The following is a 19,584-nucleotide window of genomic DNA, read 5'->3' on the forward strand; positions in this document are numbered from 1 at the left end:
TCCACTTCTCTCTGAGAAATCCTTTCCGAAGTGATTGAGGGCCATGTGGGTTTGATTTCTGGAGGGACCCACTTTTGGAGGTTTTCTCCCAAATTTGCCCTAAACCATGTGAAATACCAAGCTGTGATTGGTGTCAGGTACACACAGGCAATGTGTGTATTTGTGATTGTGAGATGTGTGGAAACCAACCATGGGACAGTTATAAATACGAATTCTAATAGTAACTGAGAAAAATAAAGCACGGAAGAAGGCCTTTGAGCCTATCCTTTGTTCACAATTAACCTTTATAAGTCTAAAGTTGATTTAGGAGCATTTGAATTAAAGCTTTAAGGATGCTGCTTCTTGACAGGAACTTTCTGCTTGTAGCTAAGCCTTAAAGAGTTCTGCAATAATAACCTTGTGAAGTACAATTTTAGAATATCGCTTGTAGTAAGGATCTTTGAAACTCTAGCTTTAGAATGTATAAAAAGGAAACGTGCTTATCTCACGCCTTAACAAAACACAGAAAAGCAGCTTGAGAAAGGAAGATGAACATCAACTCGAGGATTTATACTTCGACCAAGGGAAGCTGGACATCACTGTTATGAGATTTACAGTCCTTGCAATTAAAAGTTGGACCCACATCTGGAATCTGGACCTCACCAGATGGGAGACTTCTTCCTTCTTTTGGAAACCTGACCACCACAACGTGGGATATTCCTTTTGGGATGTACATCCTGAGAAAAACTAAATCACAATCGTGTATGGAATTGTGACGTAAAAATTGGGAATAGAAACTGCTGAGAAAGCTTATGAACATATAAATATTATAACTATTTATATAATATATAGTCTATTTTATATAAATATTTATAATATTTATATAGAGACCTGTATTTATATAATAAATACCTATAAATACCTGTACGCCTCAGCTATGGGTGTGCAGTTGGAGGGAAATCTTCCCCCACTGTACCCAGAGCTGCATTGCTCATACTTTACCATATTAATTAATAAATTGATTGATGCTTGAATATTGGCCTGGTCAAGCTTCTCATTTATAACAACCAGGACAGGAGGGGTTTTCCATTTCCCATCTCAGGGGAGGCTCCTGCCTCCCTCAGCAGCCCCCTCTGCTCAAACTGTTATGAGTACAAAAGTTGGCCATTTTTTAAAGGTTGCAGAGTTCACAAGTTAAACCAATTGCTGCCAAGCTGGAGTTCTGACTGTTCCTTGTTAATAATTTCATGTTGTAATCACCTGTTGTTCATAGTTAATTACCTGCTGTTGATGGTTAGCAATCCCCCTTGGTGGAGCATCCCCCTGCTGCCTCCTGGAAGGTGGGACTGTGAGGAGGGGGTGACATCGGGGCTGGCATGCAAATGAGGAAACCCCCCACCAAACCTAGCAGGAAAAACCCCTAAAAACAGCGAGCCACCATGGAATTAAGGGATCAAAGTGATGCCTAGATGTGAGGAATGTTATGAGTAGAAGAGCTGCCCATTTTTTTAAAAGGTTGCAGAGTTCACAGGTTGGGCCAGCTGCTGCCAGGGTGGAGTTCTGTTTGTTGTTGTTGTAATCACCTGTTGTTTTCGTTAACTACCTGTTGTTGATGGTTAAAAATTCCCCCTTTTGTTGAGTGGCACCCTGCTTCTTCCTGGAGGATGGTGAAAAGGAGGGGACATGGGGGTTGGCATGCAAATGACCTCAGAACCAGCATGCAATGGGAGAAACCTCTAACCAAACCTAGCCAAGAACCCCTAAAAACAACGAGCCAACACGGAATTGACGGATCTAAGTGATGTCTAGACGTGAGGAACAGAATCCAGTGTCCACTAAGACCCTTTTTACCCCTCACCCTAACCTAAAGATGTCAGCTAGAAAGAGGACCCCAAATGTCAAACCAAAACAGGGGAATCTCCTGATGCTCTGGTGACGAGGGAACCCCCAGCTCAGCCCACAGACCAGCAGACACAGCTGCACTCTTCCTCCTCCTCCTCCGTGCCACTCCTGGGAGCAGCGGCAGCGTGAGACCCACCGGTTCTCCCCACCCGCGCTGATTTTTACTAAAACCATTAAAAAGGAGAAAGATCTCCTGCCTCTTTACTTCACAGAGGACCTCAAATGTCAAACTGAAAAAGAGGAATCTCCTGATGCCCTCATGAGGACGGAACCCCCAGCTCAGCCCACAGACCAGCGGACACAGCTGCACTCTTCCTCCTCCTCCTCCTCCCTGCCCCTCCTGGCAGCAGCAGCGGAGTGAGACCCACCGGTTCTCCCCACCCGAGCTGATCACTTTTAATAAAAGCATTAAAAAGGAGAAAGGTCTCCTGCCCTATTTCACTCTTCTGTGCCACTCCTGGGAGCAGCAGCAGTGTGAGCACAACCCATCACTTCTCCCACCCGCGCTGATTTTTACTAAAAGCATTCAGAAGCAGAAAGGTCTCCTGCCCTGTTCATTTCACAGAGGACCTCGAATGTCAAACTGAAAAGGGGGAATCTCCTGATGCTCTCATGAGGACGGAACCCCCAGCTCAGCCCACAGACCAGCGGACACAGCTGCACTCTTCCTCCTTCTCCTCCTCCTCCCTGCCCCTCCTGGGAGCAGCAGCAGTGCCATGAGGGCGACCCATCGGTTCTCCCCACCCGAGCTGATCACTTTTAATAAAAGCATTAAAAAGGAGAAAGGTCTCCTGCCCTATTTCACTCTTCTGTGCCACTCCTGGGAGCAGCGGCGGCGTGAGCACAACCCGTCACTTCTCCCACCTGAGCTGATTTTTACTAAAAGCATTTGGAAGCAGAAAGGTCTCCTGCCCTGTTCATTTCACAGAGGACCTCGAACGTCAGACTGAAAAAGAGGAATCTCCTGATGCTCTCATGAGGACGGAACCCCCAGCTCAGCCCACAGACCAGCGGACACAGCTGCACTCCTCCTCCTCCTCCCCCTCTGTGCCACTCCTGGGAGCAGCGGCGGTGTGAGACCCACCGGTTCTCCCCACCCGCACTGATTTTTACTAAAACCATTAAAAAGGAGAAAGATCTCCTGCCTCTTTACTTCACAGAGGACCTCGAATGTCAGACTGAAAAAGAGGAATCTCCTGGTGCTCTCCTGAGGACGGAATGCCCAGCTCTGCCTACAGCCCAGCAGACACAGCTGCACTCTTCCTCCTCCCTGCCACTCCTGGGAGCAGCGGCAGCGTGAGACCTGTCGGTTCTCCCCACCCGCGCTGATTTTTACTAAAACCATTGAAAAGGAGAAAGATCTCCTGCCTCTTTACTTCACAGAGGACCTCGAATGTCAAACTGAAAAAGAGGAATCTCCTGATGCTCTCATGAGGACGGAACCCCCAGCTCAGCCCACAGACCAGCGGACACAGCTGCACTCTTCCTCCTCCTCCTCCTCCCTGCCCCTCCTGGCAGCAGCAGCAGTGCCGTGAGTGCAGACCCATCGGTTCTCCCCACCCGAGCTGATCACTTTTACCAAAACCATTGAAAAGGAGAAAGGTCTCCTGCCCTATTTCACTCTTCTGTGCCCCTCCTGGCAGCAGCAGCAGTGCCATGAGTGCAGACCCATCGGTTCTCCCCACCCGAGCTGATCACTTTTACCAAAACCATTGAAAAGGAGCAGCATCCCCTGCCCTGCTCACTCCAGCCCGTACCGTCCGTCCCGCGAGCGGTGCAGGCTGCCGTGGTAGCTGCTGACTTTGCTGTGCACGCTGCCCGCCTTGCTCCTCTGCTCGTCCAGCACGGCCAGCTGCGTGGACGAGGCGTGCGTGGAGGTGCCCTGCGTGGAGGTGCCCCGCGACTTGCGGATGATGGGCGTGTTGGGGTCCCGCAGCAGCGACTGCGCGAAGTCCGGCTCCTGCAGCACCTGGCGGCTCTCGTTGACGACCCTGAGCGGAGCAATTAGCGGTAATTAGCGCGGGGTGAAAGCGATCACGGCGTTGGCTTGGCCAACAAGAGCATCACTGACATGATCATGTCCCTGTGTGGTTGTTTTAGCCCAGCTGAATCCTTGAAGGATGGACCAAAAGTCACCGAAGGATGGGGGAGTCACCAAAAACTTTCTGCTTTAAAACATCTTAAAGGACATTATATCCCAATATACCCTATAAAAAATATATATTTTTAATAGTAATATAAATATTCTTTAAAATTTAAAACAATAATATAAAATATTATAAGATTTAGAAATTTTATATTTTAATATAATTTATAATTAATAATACTTTATAATATTTATAGAATTTATAAATTTTATTTATATAAAATATCCTAATATTATAGAATTCTCAATATTTATTAGGAATTTTATATTCCTTATATATATATAAGGAAAATATATATATATTCCTTTTATATATATATATATATATATATGTATTCCTAAAATATATATTATATATTAGGAATATATATTATATATTCCTAATATATATAAGATTCCTAATATATATATTCCTAATTATATTATATTCCTAATATATACACATTATATTCCTAATATATTCCTAATATTTATTAGGAATTTCTGCTCTTTTGTCCATGCCCTGAAATATTTTCTAGTCTGCAAATCAGAAATATTTATTAGGAAAGCACCTACCCGCAGCTACCAGAAAATCACAGATTGTCTCCAAATCGATGCCAACCTTAATTTAAATTAATGTCAACCTTACAGAAGCCACAAGAAATTCGTGTTGTCACTTTATCAAGCTGCTCTTCAGCACCAATGCATCAGGAAAATTAAAATTAGAGACAAATGCCTTCAACTGCAGCTACAGTGAGAGGAATCTGAATTTAATTCCAATTTAAAGCTCTGATTCAGCTGGCTAGGTGCACATTTATAAATAAAAAGTTTCCATTCCACCTAAACACCATGAAGTGTTTATTCGACACTTAATTCTTTAAAACATTTTGAAGATGGACAAATGTAGGTTTGATTCTGGGAATAAATATTTAGGGAGAAATCAGGAATTTTTTGAGCTGTTTCCTGTTTTGTCCTTCCTGGCCCCATTCTGAATTGTGACTTTTCCATCCATTCCTGCCTTTGTGTGTGTGAAAACCCAGCCCGGGGCAGCAAGGGAAGGTTTATCTGTAAAAAACCCGTGCTCACTCCTTTTTCCTGCGCCCGTGGAAGAAGCTGGCCCACTCAAAGCAGGTCTTCTTGCTCCCAACCCAGAACACCGAGGGGATGCCAACCACCAAGGCCATCAGGTACTTCATGAGGAACAGAATCAGGTCTGGACGGCTCATCTGGGTGACCTGGGGAGAGAAAAAGAGAGAAAATGAAGGTTCTGCCACCCATCCTGGCTCAGCACGGGGTGTGAACACGGAAATCATCGTGAGGCAAAGCAAACACGGCCAGGGCTCCTCGTTCCTGGCTCTGCCCCGCACAGCAAAGGGCTCGGCTGCTGCCAGGTCCTGGCCTTTATTTGTATCTCTGCTCTTTTGTCGTGCCCTGAATGATCCTGTGCTGCGGTGTGTTTCAAACTTCCGGGTCTGTTGTAGTGTGCTGTTAAGTTTCTTGTGTTATTCCCCCAATTTATGTATTGTTCTCCCCTATTATGTGTAAAATGGTTTTGTTCCCCCAGTTTTTCCCGCCACTGCTACCCTGTCAGATAAGTTGCTATGGTAACCGCTATTCATAGTTGCCGATACGTAATTGCTCCTCCCCTGGTTTCCCTTATAAGTGAAAGTTGTCTCCTCCCTGGGCCCAGTCAATCACCCCCCTCTCCTCCCAGGTTTCGAGAACCTTCTCCTCTCTGGAGGTGGTGGTTGGCTGGGGTCCCAGGACACCTCCTTTACCTTTTGATTATTGGTCTCCATGGAGTGTCAGTTCTGTGAAGTTCATCCCCTCACCTTTCCCGATTGGTTCCGCCTGTACCCACCCCCCTCCTTTATAATCCTGTTTCACCCCCTTTTGAAAAAACTTTTCCCGGTTGGTTTCCCCGCGTTTAGATCCTGCAATACCTTCAATAAACCGACGTTTAACCCCTGGTGAAATGGTCAGCTCCGTTCCTCCCCAATACCAGCGGTGTGAGCCAGTCCGCAGCCAGCACAGCCCGAAGCCATCAGACACCGAAGGGTGCTGGCCAGGAATTGCAGAGGGGCGTCGGCCTTTCGCCCTCAGCTAGCCGGACTCTAAACTTCGGGCCACATATGCCCTCCTCTGCACGGGTCCCTTACCCAGGTGTGCCAAAACCCTTCTCCCCCCCTCTCCCCCTGCTGGGCTGTCAATCAGGGTTAACATTCCAACAAGGCGTCGTGCGGTTGGGCAAGTTCAAAGGATGCCCCTCAGGCCCAGAGGTCATTGGCCTGTCTAGGTGTCCCTTGAGACCCCGCCCCCCCCACCTGGTTGGTGGCTCACCTGTCCCCTCCCCTCCCCCTGAGCTTAAAAGGTGAGTCCGGCCATGCGGTGGGGATTCTGTTGGAGCTCTTCCCAAGATTCAGACCTGCGTCACCATGGAATAAACCTCTGGATATTAAACCCTCCAGCAGAATCCTCTCCTTTTTCTCTCTTCACCTTCGCCTGAAGCCTCTTCCTGAGGTAACGGAGTCCCTGACAAGCCTGGACTTGTTTAGTGCCCAGCTGAAACCACCAGCAAGCTAAAGGTGTCTCTGGGGTGAGACACCACAGCTGCCGCCTTTGGCCCAGCAGCGAGGGTCAGACTGGCCCAGGCACAATCTAACTGGCAATATTGGGATTCATATTCCAACAATCCTGGAATATTTTCTTGTGGGATCTCAGGATCTGAGTCCTGAGATGCCGAGCCACCGAGACCACCCTTGGGGGGCTCGGGAGTCCTGGAATGTTGCCAGAAGTGTCTGGTGGCTGGACTTTGATCCTACACAGGAGACGACACCTGTATGAGGACAGGAGGATTTCACCGGAGTGAATGGTGAAGGGATAAGTTAATTAGAGGGTGAGACACAGGGTTTAGGATTTCTGTACAGGGGGGTTTAGAGAAGTAAGATGGAGGAATTGGGGCGTGTCCTGTCCTTCTTCTTCTTCTTCTTCTCCTCCATCTTCTTTGGTGATGGTGGCACTTTTGGATTGGTTATTACTGAGAGTGCACCGAGTAATAAGAATAAATGGTATTGGGGAAAAATGATAAATATTGTACACGTAACAATGGGTATAAAGATAGGTGGCTGCCCGGAGGGCAGCACAGTGTGCTCATGGCTGACTGCTGAGCAGACCTCTGTTGAGCTGAAAGAACATCTTTTAGATAAACAATTAATAAACATAAAAACCGAAAGAAGAACTGAAGCCTCTTCTCGTCCTTCGATACGCGGGCTGCCCCAAGGCCACTCCGGGCCTTTTCAAGCTCTTCAAACAGCCGAAAACCCGACATTTTCTAGTCTGCGAATCAGAGAGAGTCGTTGCTTTGATGGGATTAACCCACACAGCACCAGGTGCTGGGGCTGCTCTTGGGAAAATGCCGGTGGAGCTTCGTGGATGGTCAGCACCGAGCCTTTGTTCCTTGCAGGGTGTCCTGATCCCTCCCTTGGGAATTCAAGGCTCTGGCCAGGTTCTTATCAACCTGTGTCTTGTTCTTATCAACCCAGCCAAACTTTCTCTCTTCAGGCAGAAAACCCTCACAAAATCAAATTTTCCAGATATTTTCATGCCCAAAGGGTTGGTTTGGAGAAGAAGACAAAGATTTTCCTTCCAGGAAGGTCTGTAGGGTATCAGCAGAACAAACACCAGGGGGTTTCTGGAATTGATAACCTGGCCCAAAAACTGAACCTTCAGGGACAGAGAACTTCCAGAGCAGGCCTGGAAGGGGCACCAAGGTGGGGGGGGAAGGAACAAACTCGTGGTGGGGAGAAATCCTCTGAGCGTCTGTGTGGTGACCGTGGGATTCCAGCAATTCCAGCAAGTGGGAGAGCTGGGATAGGCTGGGAGAGCTGGGGGTGCTCATCTGGAGAGGAGAAGGATCCAGGGAGAGCTCAGAGCCCCTTCCAGGGCCTAAAGGGGCTCCAGGAGAGCTGGAGAGGGACTGGGGACAGGGGATGGAGGGACAGGACACAGCGAATGGCTTCCCACTGCCAGAGGGCAGGGATGGATGGGAGACTGGGAAGGAATTCCTGGCTCTGAGAGTGGGGAGGGGCTGGGCTGGAATTCCAGAGAAGCTGTGGCTGCCCCTGGATCCCTGGGTGTATCCAAGGCCAGGCTGGACAGGGCTTGGAGCACCCTGGGATTTCTGGAATGTGTCCCTGTCCATGCCAGAGAGTGGAACTGGACGAGCTCTAAGGTCCCTCCAACCCAAACCATTCTGTCTGATTCCATTCCTCTCATGAAACCCGGATTCTCCTCCCAGTCCTCCCTGGCTTGCTTTGGTCTTTACTACAAAAACTACTTTTGATTTGTGCAATCCTTCACATCCACCATCATTTTTGTCTCATTCTCTTCACCCTCATACCCTTCACCTGAATTTCCCAGTCATTCTCATACTGTCCAAACCCTTTCAAATATCAACTCTTCCCCTTGGTTCTGCTTCTGCTTCAAGGTCCAACAAGGAAGGAAATGCTGGAGAAGCTGGAAGGAGGTGAGGGCACAAAGGATGGCAGGATGATGCAGACTGAAGCCAAACAGTTCCTGTGAGGGCTGGAATGGATTTCCCAGAGCAGCTCTGGCTGTCCCTGGGAGTGTCCAAGGCCAGGCTGGACAGGGCTTGGAGCAGCCTGGGATGGTGGGAGGTGTCCAGGTTGGATCTGGATGAGTTTTGGTCCCTTCCCAAACCATTCTGTGATTCCATGATCCCAAACACCCCCTGGCCCCTAAATGACTTTACAAGAGTTTCCCTGCTTCTTGTCACAGCTCAGGGAGATTTCCAAACCCCTCGAATTTTCCTACCACCCTGAGAATTTTTATTTTCCCAGGAGACGAGGGTAAGACAAAACACAGAGGACAAACAGCAGAATTATCCTGATCCCAACAGGAATAAACTCAGTGCACAGTGGGATAAGAGAGGCCCACAGATGGCTCAGGGATTGGCAGGAAGGTTTAATTGTGGCTGTTTAATTGGGGGGAGATGCCCAAGAAATCTCCCCACTGCTTTGGGACAGATGGTGACAGCGCTGGAGAAGCCACCAGAGCTCAGCAAGTGACTGAGCAGCCCAATTATAAATTCAAAGTTTTTTCTCCCCAAAATATAAATTCAAAGTCAAATCATGCCCTGTGCCAGGGGGATTTGCCAGAATCCCACCCTGTGATATTCCAGTTAATGCTGAGGGGCAGCACAGGTGTAACCCAGCACATCCAGGTTTCATATTTTGTATTATTGTACCAGGTTTAATATTTTGTATTATTGCACACTTTTAGTCCTGTCACCAGTGGAGATGGAAACAGGAGTGCAGAAATGTCATGAGCATAATTAGGAATGTAATGAGCATAATTAGCAATGTCATGAGCTCGTGTCCAGTCTGTGGCAGAGGGTGACAATCAGAGCTCCCCTGTGATCCCACAGGCCTGTACTGATGTGGAGCACAGGTACAACCTCCAGAACAACACCCTGAGCCAGTTTTTACCCAAAATTATCAATTCAAAGTTTTTTCCCCCCAAAATATAAATTCAAAGTCAAATCATGCCCTGTGCCAGGGGGATTTGCCAGAATCCCACCCTGTGATATTCCAGTTAATGCTGAGGGGCAGCACAGGTGTAACCCAGCACATCCAGGTTTCATATTTTAATAATATTTTGTATTATTGCACTGTTTTAGTCCTGTCACCAGTGGAGATGGGAAATAGGAATGCAGAAATGTCACAAGCATAATTAGAAATGTCATGAGCGTAATCAGGAGATGATTCTGGATTTTTCCATCCACCTCTGCCCCAGGGGTGCTGAAGGGTCTTGGGCACCACTGGAGCCTCCCACAGCATTTCACAGAATTTTGTAGCCAAATTGTGAAATTCCACTCAGAATTCAACAATATTTACCAGTACCCAATAAAAAATTACCCAGAAAAACAAAGCTCTCAAAAATCCACTATATTATATTGTATTATATTGTATTATATTGTATTATATTGAATTATATTGTATTGTATGGTATTATATTATATTATATTATATTATATTATATTATATTATATTATATTATATTATATTATATTATATTATATATTATATATTATATGTTATATGTTATATACAATATATAATAGATAATATATTATGTATATATAATATAATATGTATATACAATATGTATATATACATATATACATATATGTATATATAATATAAATATGTATATATAATATCAATATATAATATATAATATATAATATATTCTTTTATATATTATATATTATATATTATATATTATATATTATATATTATATATTATATATTATATATTATATATTATATATTATATATTATATATTATATATTATATATTATATATTATATATTATATATATTACATATTATATATTATTATTTCATCACTACCTCCTTTGGCACTGAGTGGAATAAATGGCGAAATTCATAATTTCTTAATGAAGGTGACATTCATTCATTTTTATGTTTAATTATTTATATTTCTATTTCATGTCCATGGGGTTAAATCTCCCCAAGCAAAACCTCTGGCCTGAAGGGAATTGAGTTTTGAATTTTTCATCAAGAACAAACCACCAGCTCTGCTCACTGTGTTAATTCCACCAGGATATTACAATAAATCACTCAACAGCAAAAATCTCCTGGCTCAACGCGCTCCTGCTGAGTGCTACAAATAAATCCAAATGAAAAAATTAAAATAAATCCATCCAACAAATCCTCCAGGTGAGAGGGAGCTCGTCCTGCTCTTTGGAAATATGAATTACTAAACATCATCCCACACTTTTCTACAAATTAACACCCAATAAATTCACATTAATGCTGAGTGACTGCACCTGTTTGGAACAAAATTCATCTGCAGACACCAGGTATTTATAATAATTAACAATATTTATAATAATTAACAGCAGAAAAATGAAATTTGGAATTATTCTTTAAGGTTTATTGGGGTAAAAATCAGGTGTTTGAGCCCAAAGGCGCTGGGACAGAAACCAGTGTTAAATCAGCAAAATTGGGCAAAAACTCCCTTGTGTTCATTGCCAAAATTTAGATTTTTTTTCACTGCCCAGCTATTTAGGAAGAGTGAAAAACAGAAATTAATTCACCACACCTGAAATTATGAATTCACCTGGAATATCCAAACTCCATAAGTCGCCTCAGCCTAAATGTAAAATATTTAAATATTTCCCAAAAGTATTAAAAATAAAAAAGTATTAAAAAATAAAAAAAGTATTAAATATTCCCAAAAGATCACCATCTGCTCAGGCACAATTATATATTAGATATAAATCATATATTATCATATAAATTATAAATAAATCAGAAATTTTCCCAGAGAAAAGAGAATTTTGGTGCTGATTTTGTGTTTTCCTCCAGACCTGATCACATTCCTGGGAATGTGAAAGGGATTTGTGCACTCCAGGAACACGAGAATTAAAAAATCTCACGGATTTTCAGAAGTTTTGGGTCAGAAAAGACCCGAAAGCTTCATCCAGTTCCAACCATGGCATCTCCCAGCACCCCAGGCTGCTCCAGGCAACGCTGGACAATTCCAGGGATGGACAAGCCACGAATTCTTGGGAATTCCATTGTTTGGGAATTCCATTCATTCTTTGGGAATTACATTCTTCGGGAATTCCATTCTCTGGGAATTCCATTCTCTGGGAATTCCATTCTTTCTCTGGGAATTCCATTCTTTGGGAATTCCATTCTTTGTGAATTCCATTCTTTCTTTGGGAATTCCATTGTTTGGGAATTCCATTGTTTGGGAATTCCATTCTTTCTTTGGGAATTCCATTCTTTGGGAATTCCATTCTTTGAAAATTCTATTCTTTGGGAATTCCATTCTTTCTCTGGGAATTCCATTCTTTGGGAATTCCATTCTCTGGGAATTCCATTGTTTGGGAATTCCATTCTTTTTGAGATATCCATTCTTTTGGGAATTCCATTCTTTGGGAATTCCATTCTTTCTCTGGGAATTCCATTCTTTGGGAATTCCATTCTTTCTTTGGGAATTCCATTCTTTCTTTGGGAATTCCATTCTTTGGGAATTCCATTCTTTCTCTGGGAATTCCATTCTCTGGGAATTCCATTCTTTGGGAATTCCATTCTTTCTTTGGGAATTCCATTCTTTGGGAATTCCATTCTTTTCTGGGAATTCCATTGTTTGGGAATTCCATTCTTTCTTTGGGAATTCTATTTTTGGGAATTCCATTCTTTCTCTGGGAATTCCATTCTTCAGGAATTCCACTCTCTAGGAATTCTATTCTTTCTTTGGGAATTCCATTCTTTGGGAATTCCACTGTTTGGGAATTCCATTCTCTGGGAATTCCATTATTTGGGAATGCCATTTTTTGATAATTCCATTCTTTGGGAACTCCATTCTTTCTTTGAGATATTCCATTCTTTGGGAATTCCATTCTTTCTCTGGGAATTCCATTCTTTCTCTGGGAATTCCATGTTTGGGAACTCCATTCCAGGGAAGGATTTCCCTGCGGATCTGGGCTCCGAGGAAAAGGAGGAAATGCCGGATCTGGGTGGGAGTGCCACCAGCGCGACGAGAGACGCCTGACTTCACGCCATCCTTCTCCACGTGCTAGGACCTCGCCAGAGATCGACCAATGAAATAAATTCATTTATCCTCCAGCCACATCCTTCCCATCCCATACCAGCCGTTCCTTCTCCCCGTGCTCAGCACATCCAGGAGCTCTGGCCCCGCGCTCGTGTCAGACACAGAGATCGCCAATGAAATAAATTCATTTCTGCACCGTTCCTTCCCTCCCACCCGCCTGCTCAGGCCCATCCAGGAGCTCGGCCCCGCACTCGTGTCGGACGCAGAGATCGCCAATGAAATAAATTCATTTTCCAGCCCATCCTTCCCTCCCACCCGCCGGGCCCCGGCAGAGACGTTTGTCCCTCAGTGAGTCCAGGAATCCTCAGGAAACGTGGAATTTGCTGCGTGCCAAGGAGGAAATGGTGAATCTGAGTCCATGTTCTTAAAGGCTAATTTATTATTGTATAATATTGTATTCTATTAATTATATATCATATAATATAATATCATATATCATATCATATATATCAAAATATTTATATATTATATATTATATTATTAATTATATTATTTATTATATTATATTATATCAATACATCAATAATTAATATTAATATATTACATTATGCTATGTTATATTAAATTATAATATATTAATTATAATATTATTACTTATATATTATGCATTATATAAATATATTAATTATGTATGTTATTATATTATTAAGTTTATTATTATATATTTTTATATAATTATTACTTAAATGTAGTATATTATATGTTATATATATTATTAATTGTATATTATTATATATATTGTAATTAATCAATAATTACTCATTATAATGTATATATTATTATGATTATATTAAAATATATAATATTATTATGTTATATAGTTATGTTATATTATGCTGTATTATATTATGTTATGTTATATTATTATTATATATTATTATTTATTATATTATATTATTAATATATTATTATTAGTATTTTATATATAATATATATATTATTATTTTAGTATTATTAATTATACTTATTATAATTTTATCAATAATGTTAATTATTAATTATATTAATTCATATGTAATTTATATATATATATATATTATATATGCATATGAATAATAATAATCAATATAATATAATATAATATAATGTAATATAATATAATGTAATATAATATAATATAATATAATATAATATAACGTTATGTTATGTTGTTTTATGTTATATTGTATGATACTATATGATATATGATATTATATGATATTAAATGATATGATATGATATTAATCATATTACATGGCCATTAAATAACACCAATTCACCTGCTGGAGAACCAATCTCCACCCACATTCCAAAGCAGCAAACACAGGAGAAGCCAATGAGAAATCTTGGTTCCATTTTTCTCCGCGTTTCCCAGGAGAGGAATTTTCAGGAAATGTGACGGCGACAAGGGAACGCTGTTCCCTCATGCTGGGCAGGTGCTCAAAAAAAGGTTAAAACACCAATTTCCACCTTTCTCCAGGGAAAATCCAGGCTGCTCATTTCCATGTTTATCCAATAATTCCTGAATATTTTCCCCTCCTGCCCCCAGAATGATCAATCAAAGTTCATTAATTTGAATTTCATTGCTTTTTTCCTGACAGGGACCCGCGGCCTCTTAAAATACAAATTAATGAGCACGGGGTGTGTGGGGAAAACCAACCCAGCCCCTGTGCCCTCCTCTGGGGCAAAACCTGCAATTATTTGGTGTTTCCCTCAGGAAAAATGCAATGAAATTCAAATTAACCCCTGCTCTTGGTGAAAATGGGAAAGATTTCAGAAGTGTTTCCATCACTGCCATTGCTCTGGGATTCAGGATTGGATTACGCAATTTGGTTTCCAGTTAACATGGTAGGATTTGTAACTGTAAATTAAATTATATATATAATTATTATTATTATTATTATATACATTACATATATATATAAAACAGCTCATCAAAAAAAACAATGAAATTAATTAATTTTATTAAAATAAAGATGTCAGAAGTTATCACTCATTGTTAAATAATTTGTTATTATTAATTATTTTACTAAATTAAATTATTATTATTATTATTATAAAATCTTGCTTTATTGCTTAAAAAGCAATGAAATTCAAATTAACCCATGCTCTTGTTGAAAATGGGGAAGATTTCAGGATTGTTTCCATTGCTCTGAGATCCAGGATTACACTCACAATTATCTGTTTTCCAGTTAACATGGTAGGATTTGTCACTGTAAATTATTATTACTAAAATCTTGCTTTATTGCTTAAAAAGCAATGAAATTCAAATTAACCCATGCTCTGGTTGAAAATGGGAAAGATTTTGGAACTGTTTCCATCACTGCCATTGGTCTGGGATTCAGGATTGTATTACCCAATTTGGTTTCCAGTTAACATGGTAGGATTTGTCACTGTACATTAAATAATAATAATAATAATAATAATAATTATTATTATTATTATTATATTATTATTATTATTATTATTATTATTATTATTATTATTATTATTATTATTAATATTATATTATTAAAATCTTGCTTTATTGCTTAAAAAGCAATGAAATTCAAATTTACCCATGCTTGTGTTGAAAATGAGAAAGATTTCAGAAGTGTTTCCATCACTGCCATTGCTCTGGGATTCAGGATTGTATTACGCAATTTGGTTTCCAGTTAACATGGTAGGATTTGTCACTGTAAATTAAATAATAATAATAATAATAATAATAATAATAATAATAATTATTATTATTATTATTATTATTATTATTATTATTATTATTATTATTAAAATCTTGCTTCATTGCTTAAAAAAACAATGAAATTCAAATTTACCCATGCTTGTGTTGAAAATGGGAAAGATTTCAGGATTGTTTCCATTGCTCTGAGATCCAGGATTACACTCACCATTTGTTTTCCAGTTAACATGGTAGGATTTGTAACTGTAAATTAAATTATTATTATTATTATTATTATTATTATTATTATTATTATTATTATTATTACTATTATTATTATTATTAAAATCTTGCTTCATTGCTTAAAAAGCAATGAAATTCAAATTTTAACCCTGCTCTTGTTGAAAATGGGAAAGATTTCAGAAGTGTTTCCATCACTGCCATTGCTCTGACAAACTCACAATTTGTTTTCCAGTTAACATGGTAGGATTTGTCACTGAAAATTAAATTATTATTATGATTAAAATCTTGCTTCATTTCTTAAAAAAGCAATGAAATTCAAATTTTAACCCATGATTTTGTTGAAAATGGGAAAGATTTCAGAAGTGTTTCCATCACTGCCATTGCTCTGAGATTCAGGATTGTATTACCCAATTTGTTTTCCAGTTAACATGGTAGGATTTGTCACTGTAAATTAAATTAAATTATTATTATTATTATTATTATTATTATTATTATTATTATTATTATTATTATTATTATTATTATTATTATTATTATTATTAAAATCTTGCTTTATTGCTTAAAGAAACAATGAAATTCAAATTTTAACCCATGCTTTTGTTGAAAATGGGAAAGATTTCAGAAGTGTTTCCATCACTGCCATTGCTCTGACAAACTCACAATTTGTTCTCCAGTCAACATGGTAGGATTTGTCACTGAAAATTAAATTATTATTATTATTATTAAAATCTTGCTTTATTGCTTAAAAAAACAATGAAATTCAAATTAACCCCTGCTCTTGTTGAAAATGGGAAAGATTTCAGGATTGTTTCCATTGCTCTGAGATCCAGGATTACACTCACCATTTGTTTTCCAGTTAACATGGTAGGATTTGTAACTGTAAATTAAATTATTATTATTATTATTATTATTATTATTATTATTATTATTATTATTATTATTATTATTATTATTATTATTATTATTATCTTGCTTTATTGCTTAAAAAAGCAATGAAATTCAAATTAACCCCTGCTCTTGTTGAAAATGGGAAAGATTTCAGAAGTGTTTCCATTGCTCTGAGATCCAGGATTACACTCACAATTTGTTTTCCAGTTAACATGGTAGGATTTGTCACTGTAAATTAAATTATTATTATTATTATTATTATTATTATTATTATTATTATTATTATTATTATAATCTTGCTTTATTGCTTAAAAAAGCAATGAAATTCAAATTAACCCCTGCTCTTGGTGAAAATGGGAAAGATTTCAGAAGTATTTCCATCACTGCCATTGCTCTGACAAACTCACAATTTGTTCTCCAGTCAACATGGTAGGATTTGTCACTGAAAATTAAATTATTATTATTATTATTAAAATCTTGCTTTATTGCATAAAAAGCAATGAAATTCAAATTTTAACACATGCTCTTGTTGAAAATGGGAAAGATTTTGGAATTGTTTCCATTGCTCTGAGATCCAGGATTACACTCACCATTTGTTTTCCAGTTAACATGGTAGGATTTGTCACTGAAAATTAAATTATTATTATTATTATTATTATTATTACTATTATTATTATTATTATTATTATTATTATTATTATTATTATTATTATTATTAAAATCTTGCTTGTTCTGCTTAAAAAGCAATGAAATTCAAATTTTAACCCCTGCTCTTGTTGAAAATGGGAAAGATGTCAGAAGTGTTTCCATCACTGCCATTGCTCTGACAAACTCACAATTTGTTTTCCAGTTAACATGGTAGGATTTGTCACTAAAATTAAATTATTATTATTATTAAAATCTTGCTTCATTGCTTAAAAAAGCAATGAAATTCAAATTAACCCCTGCTCTTGGTGAAAATGGGAAAGATTTTGGAATTGTTTCCATTGCTCTGAGATCCAGGATTACACTCACAATCTATTTTCCAGTTAACATGGTAGGATTTGTCACTGAAAATTAAATTATTATTATTATTATTATTATTATTATTATTATTATTATTATTATCATCATCTTGCGTGTTTTCCTTAACAAGCAATGAAATTCAAATTTTTAACCCAGATTTTTTTTTTATTATTATTATTATTATTATTATTATTAAAATCTTGTGTGTTTTCCTTAAAAAGCAATGAAATTCAAATTTTTAACCCATGATTTTGTTAAAAATGGGAAAGAGCAAAGGGAATCTGATGGAGCAACCTCGATTTCAGAATTGTTTCCAGGATTTCACTCACCATTTGTTTTCCAGTTACCATGGGGAAAAAAATGGAATTTTTGTCCATAAAAATGGAGAAATTCCATCCTGAAATTCCATTTCATTCCTCCCATTCCACCCTGCCGTCTCAAAGGATGTTGAAAATGCTCAGTAAAATAAGAAATTATTATATTATATTATATTATATTATATTATATTATATTATATTATATTATATTATATTATATTATATATTGCTGAATTCTTGAATTAAAATTACAGCAGGTGAGAGGATTTTTAATTCTTTTAGGATTTTAATCTTGATATTAAAACCCTAATTAAAATTGGGATCCAATGTTGTCAGATAACGCATTAAAATTTGTTAAAATTTGAATTTTAAAATTAATTTTGTTAAAAATCTGTTAAAAATTCAGTAGTAACAGGAATAAATTTTAAAATAAAGTAAAATTAAATTAACAATAAAAAATTAAATAAATAATAATTTAAATGAAATAATTAAATTAAATAATAATTTTTAATTTAATAATAATATAATATAATATAATATAATATAATATAATATAATATAATATAATATAATATAATACAATATAATACAATATAATACAATATAATAATAGTAATAGTAATAGTAATAGTAATAGTAATAGTAATATTATTATTATTATTATTATTATTATTATTATTATTATTATTAATAATAATAATAATAATAATAATAATAATAATAATAATAATAATAATAATAATAATAATAATAATAATTTAATAATTTAAATTGAATAATAATAAATAAAAAAATTTAAATAAACACCAGCCAGGGATGGGAGTGAGTGGGTGAAAAAAAAATCTCATTTAAATTTATCCCACAGCAATGGGGGAGGGAAAAAAATGGGAATAAATGGGATTGTCTATTTTTGTTGCAGATAAAAATGATAATTGCAATGACATCATCCTCCAGAATAATTAAATTCTTCCAAACACCAAGGTAATTTTAATTTTTTTTAAGAGGAGATCAGAAGGAAAATAGAGAAGATTTGGAGATAAGCTCAGGAACTGCTTCAAAGAACTCGGTGAAAATTACTTTTAAAGGAAAAATGACTTTAAAATTACTTTTTCACTCAGTGAAATTTACTTTTAAATTACTTTTTCACTCAGTGAAATTTACTTTTCAAAAGAGTTTTGCTCCTCATTCCTGCAGGATGTGAAATAAATTTCTCCATGGGATTCCCAAATTCCAGGAATTTCCATTTTACATTCAATCCTCAACAAATGGGCAAAAATAAATTTCTTTATTTCTTTTCTTTCTGGGATGATTGCAGAGATCCAAGCAAGGCTGGGAAAAATCTAAAAAGTGAATTTAAATGAGTTTATTCGGATTTTTGACTGATATTTCTGATTTCGGGCACCCAAATAGTTCTGGTTTTTATCTGACCAAACTCTCCAATTTGGAATATTTTGAATTTTGGGAACATTTCTCATTTTGGCAATATTTCTGATTCCAGGCAGCCAAATAACAAAATTTCTGGTTCTTATCTGACCAAACTCTTTGCTTAGGGAATTTTCTAATTTCTGATTTTCTATTTGGAATATTTCTAATTTTGGGAATATTTCTGATTTCAGGCAGCCAAATATTTCTGGTTTTATCTGACAAACTCTCCCTTGGGAATATTTGTAATTTTGGGAATATATTTCTACTTTTGGAATATTTCTGATTCCAGGCAGCCAAATAAACAAATTTCTGCTTTTCTACTGACCAAACTCTTTGCTGGAATATTTCTAATTTCTGGGAATATTTTAATTTTGGGAATATTTTAATTTGGG

General features: G+C 37.8%; 1 protein-coding gene across 4 annotated transcripts in view; it reads right to left on the reverse strand.

Annotated features, from left to right (window-relative positions):
* FZD3 (frizzled class receptor 3) overlaps positions 1–19,584 on the reverse strand; it is a 98,619-nt gene that overhangs the window by 12,283 nt on the left and 66,752 nt on the right. For all 4 annotated transcript variants that reach the window (XR_010439710.1, XM_064709978.1, XM_064709979.1 and 1 more), the window contains exons 4-5: positions 5,093–5,241; positions 3,639–3,872 (exon numbers count right to left, since the gene is read on the reverse strand). Coding sequence is in view for 3 of the 4 variants with exons in the window: in XM_064709978.1 (XP_064566048.1) it covers positions 3,639–3,872; positions 5,093–5,241 (383 nt within the window). In the remaining variant the exon portion in view is untranslated. The remainder of the gene's footprint in view (positions 1–3,638; positions 3,873–5,092; positions 5,242–19,584) is intronic.

The sequence above is a fragment of the Zonotrichia leucophrys genome, chromosome 3 (assembly GCF_028769735.1).
Source record: "Zonotrichia leucophrys gambelii isolate GWCS_2022_RI chromosome 3, RI_Zleu_2.0, whole genome shotgun sequence".
Taxonomy (NCBI): Eukaryota; Metazoa; Chordata; class Aves; order Passeriformes; family Passerellidae; genus Zonotrichia; species Zonotrichia leucophrys.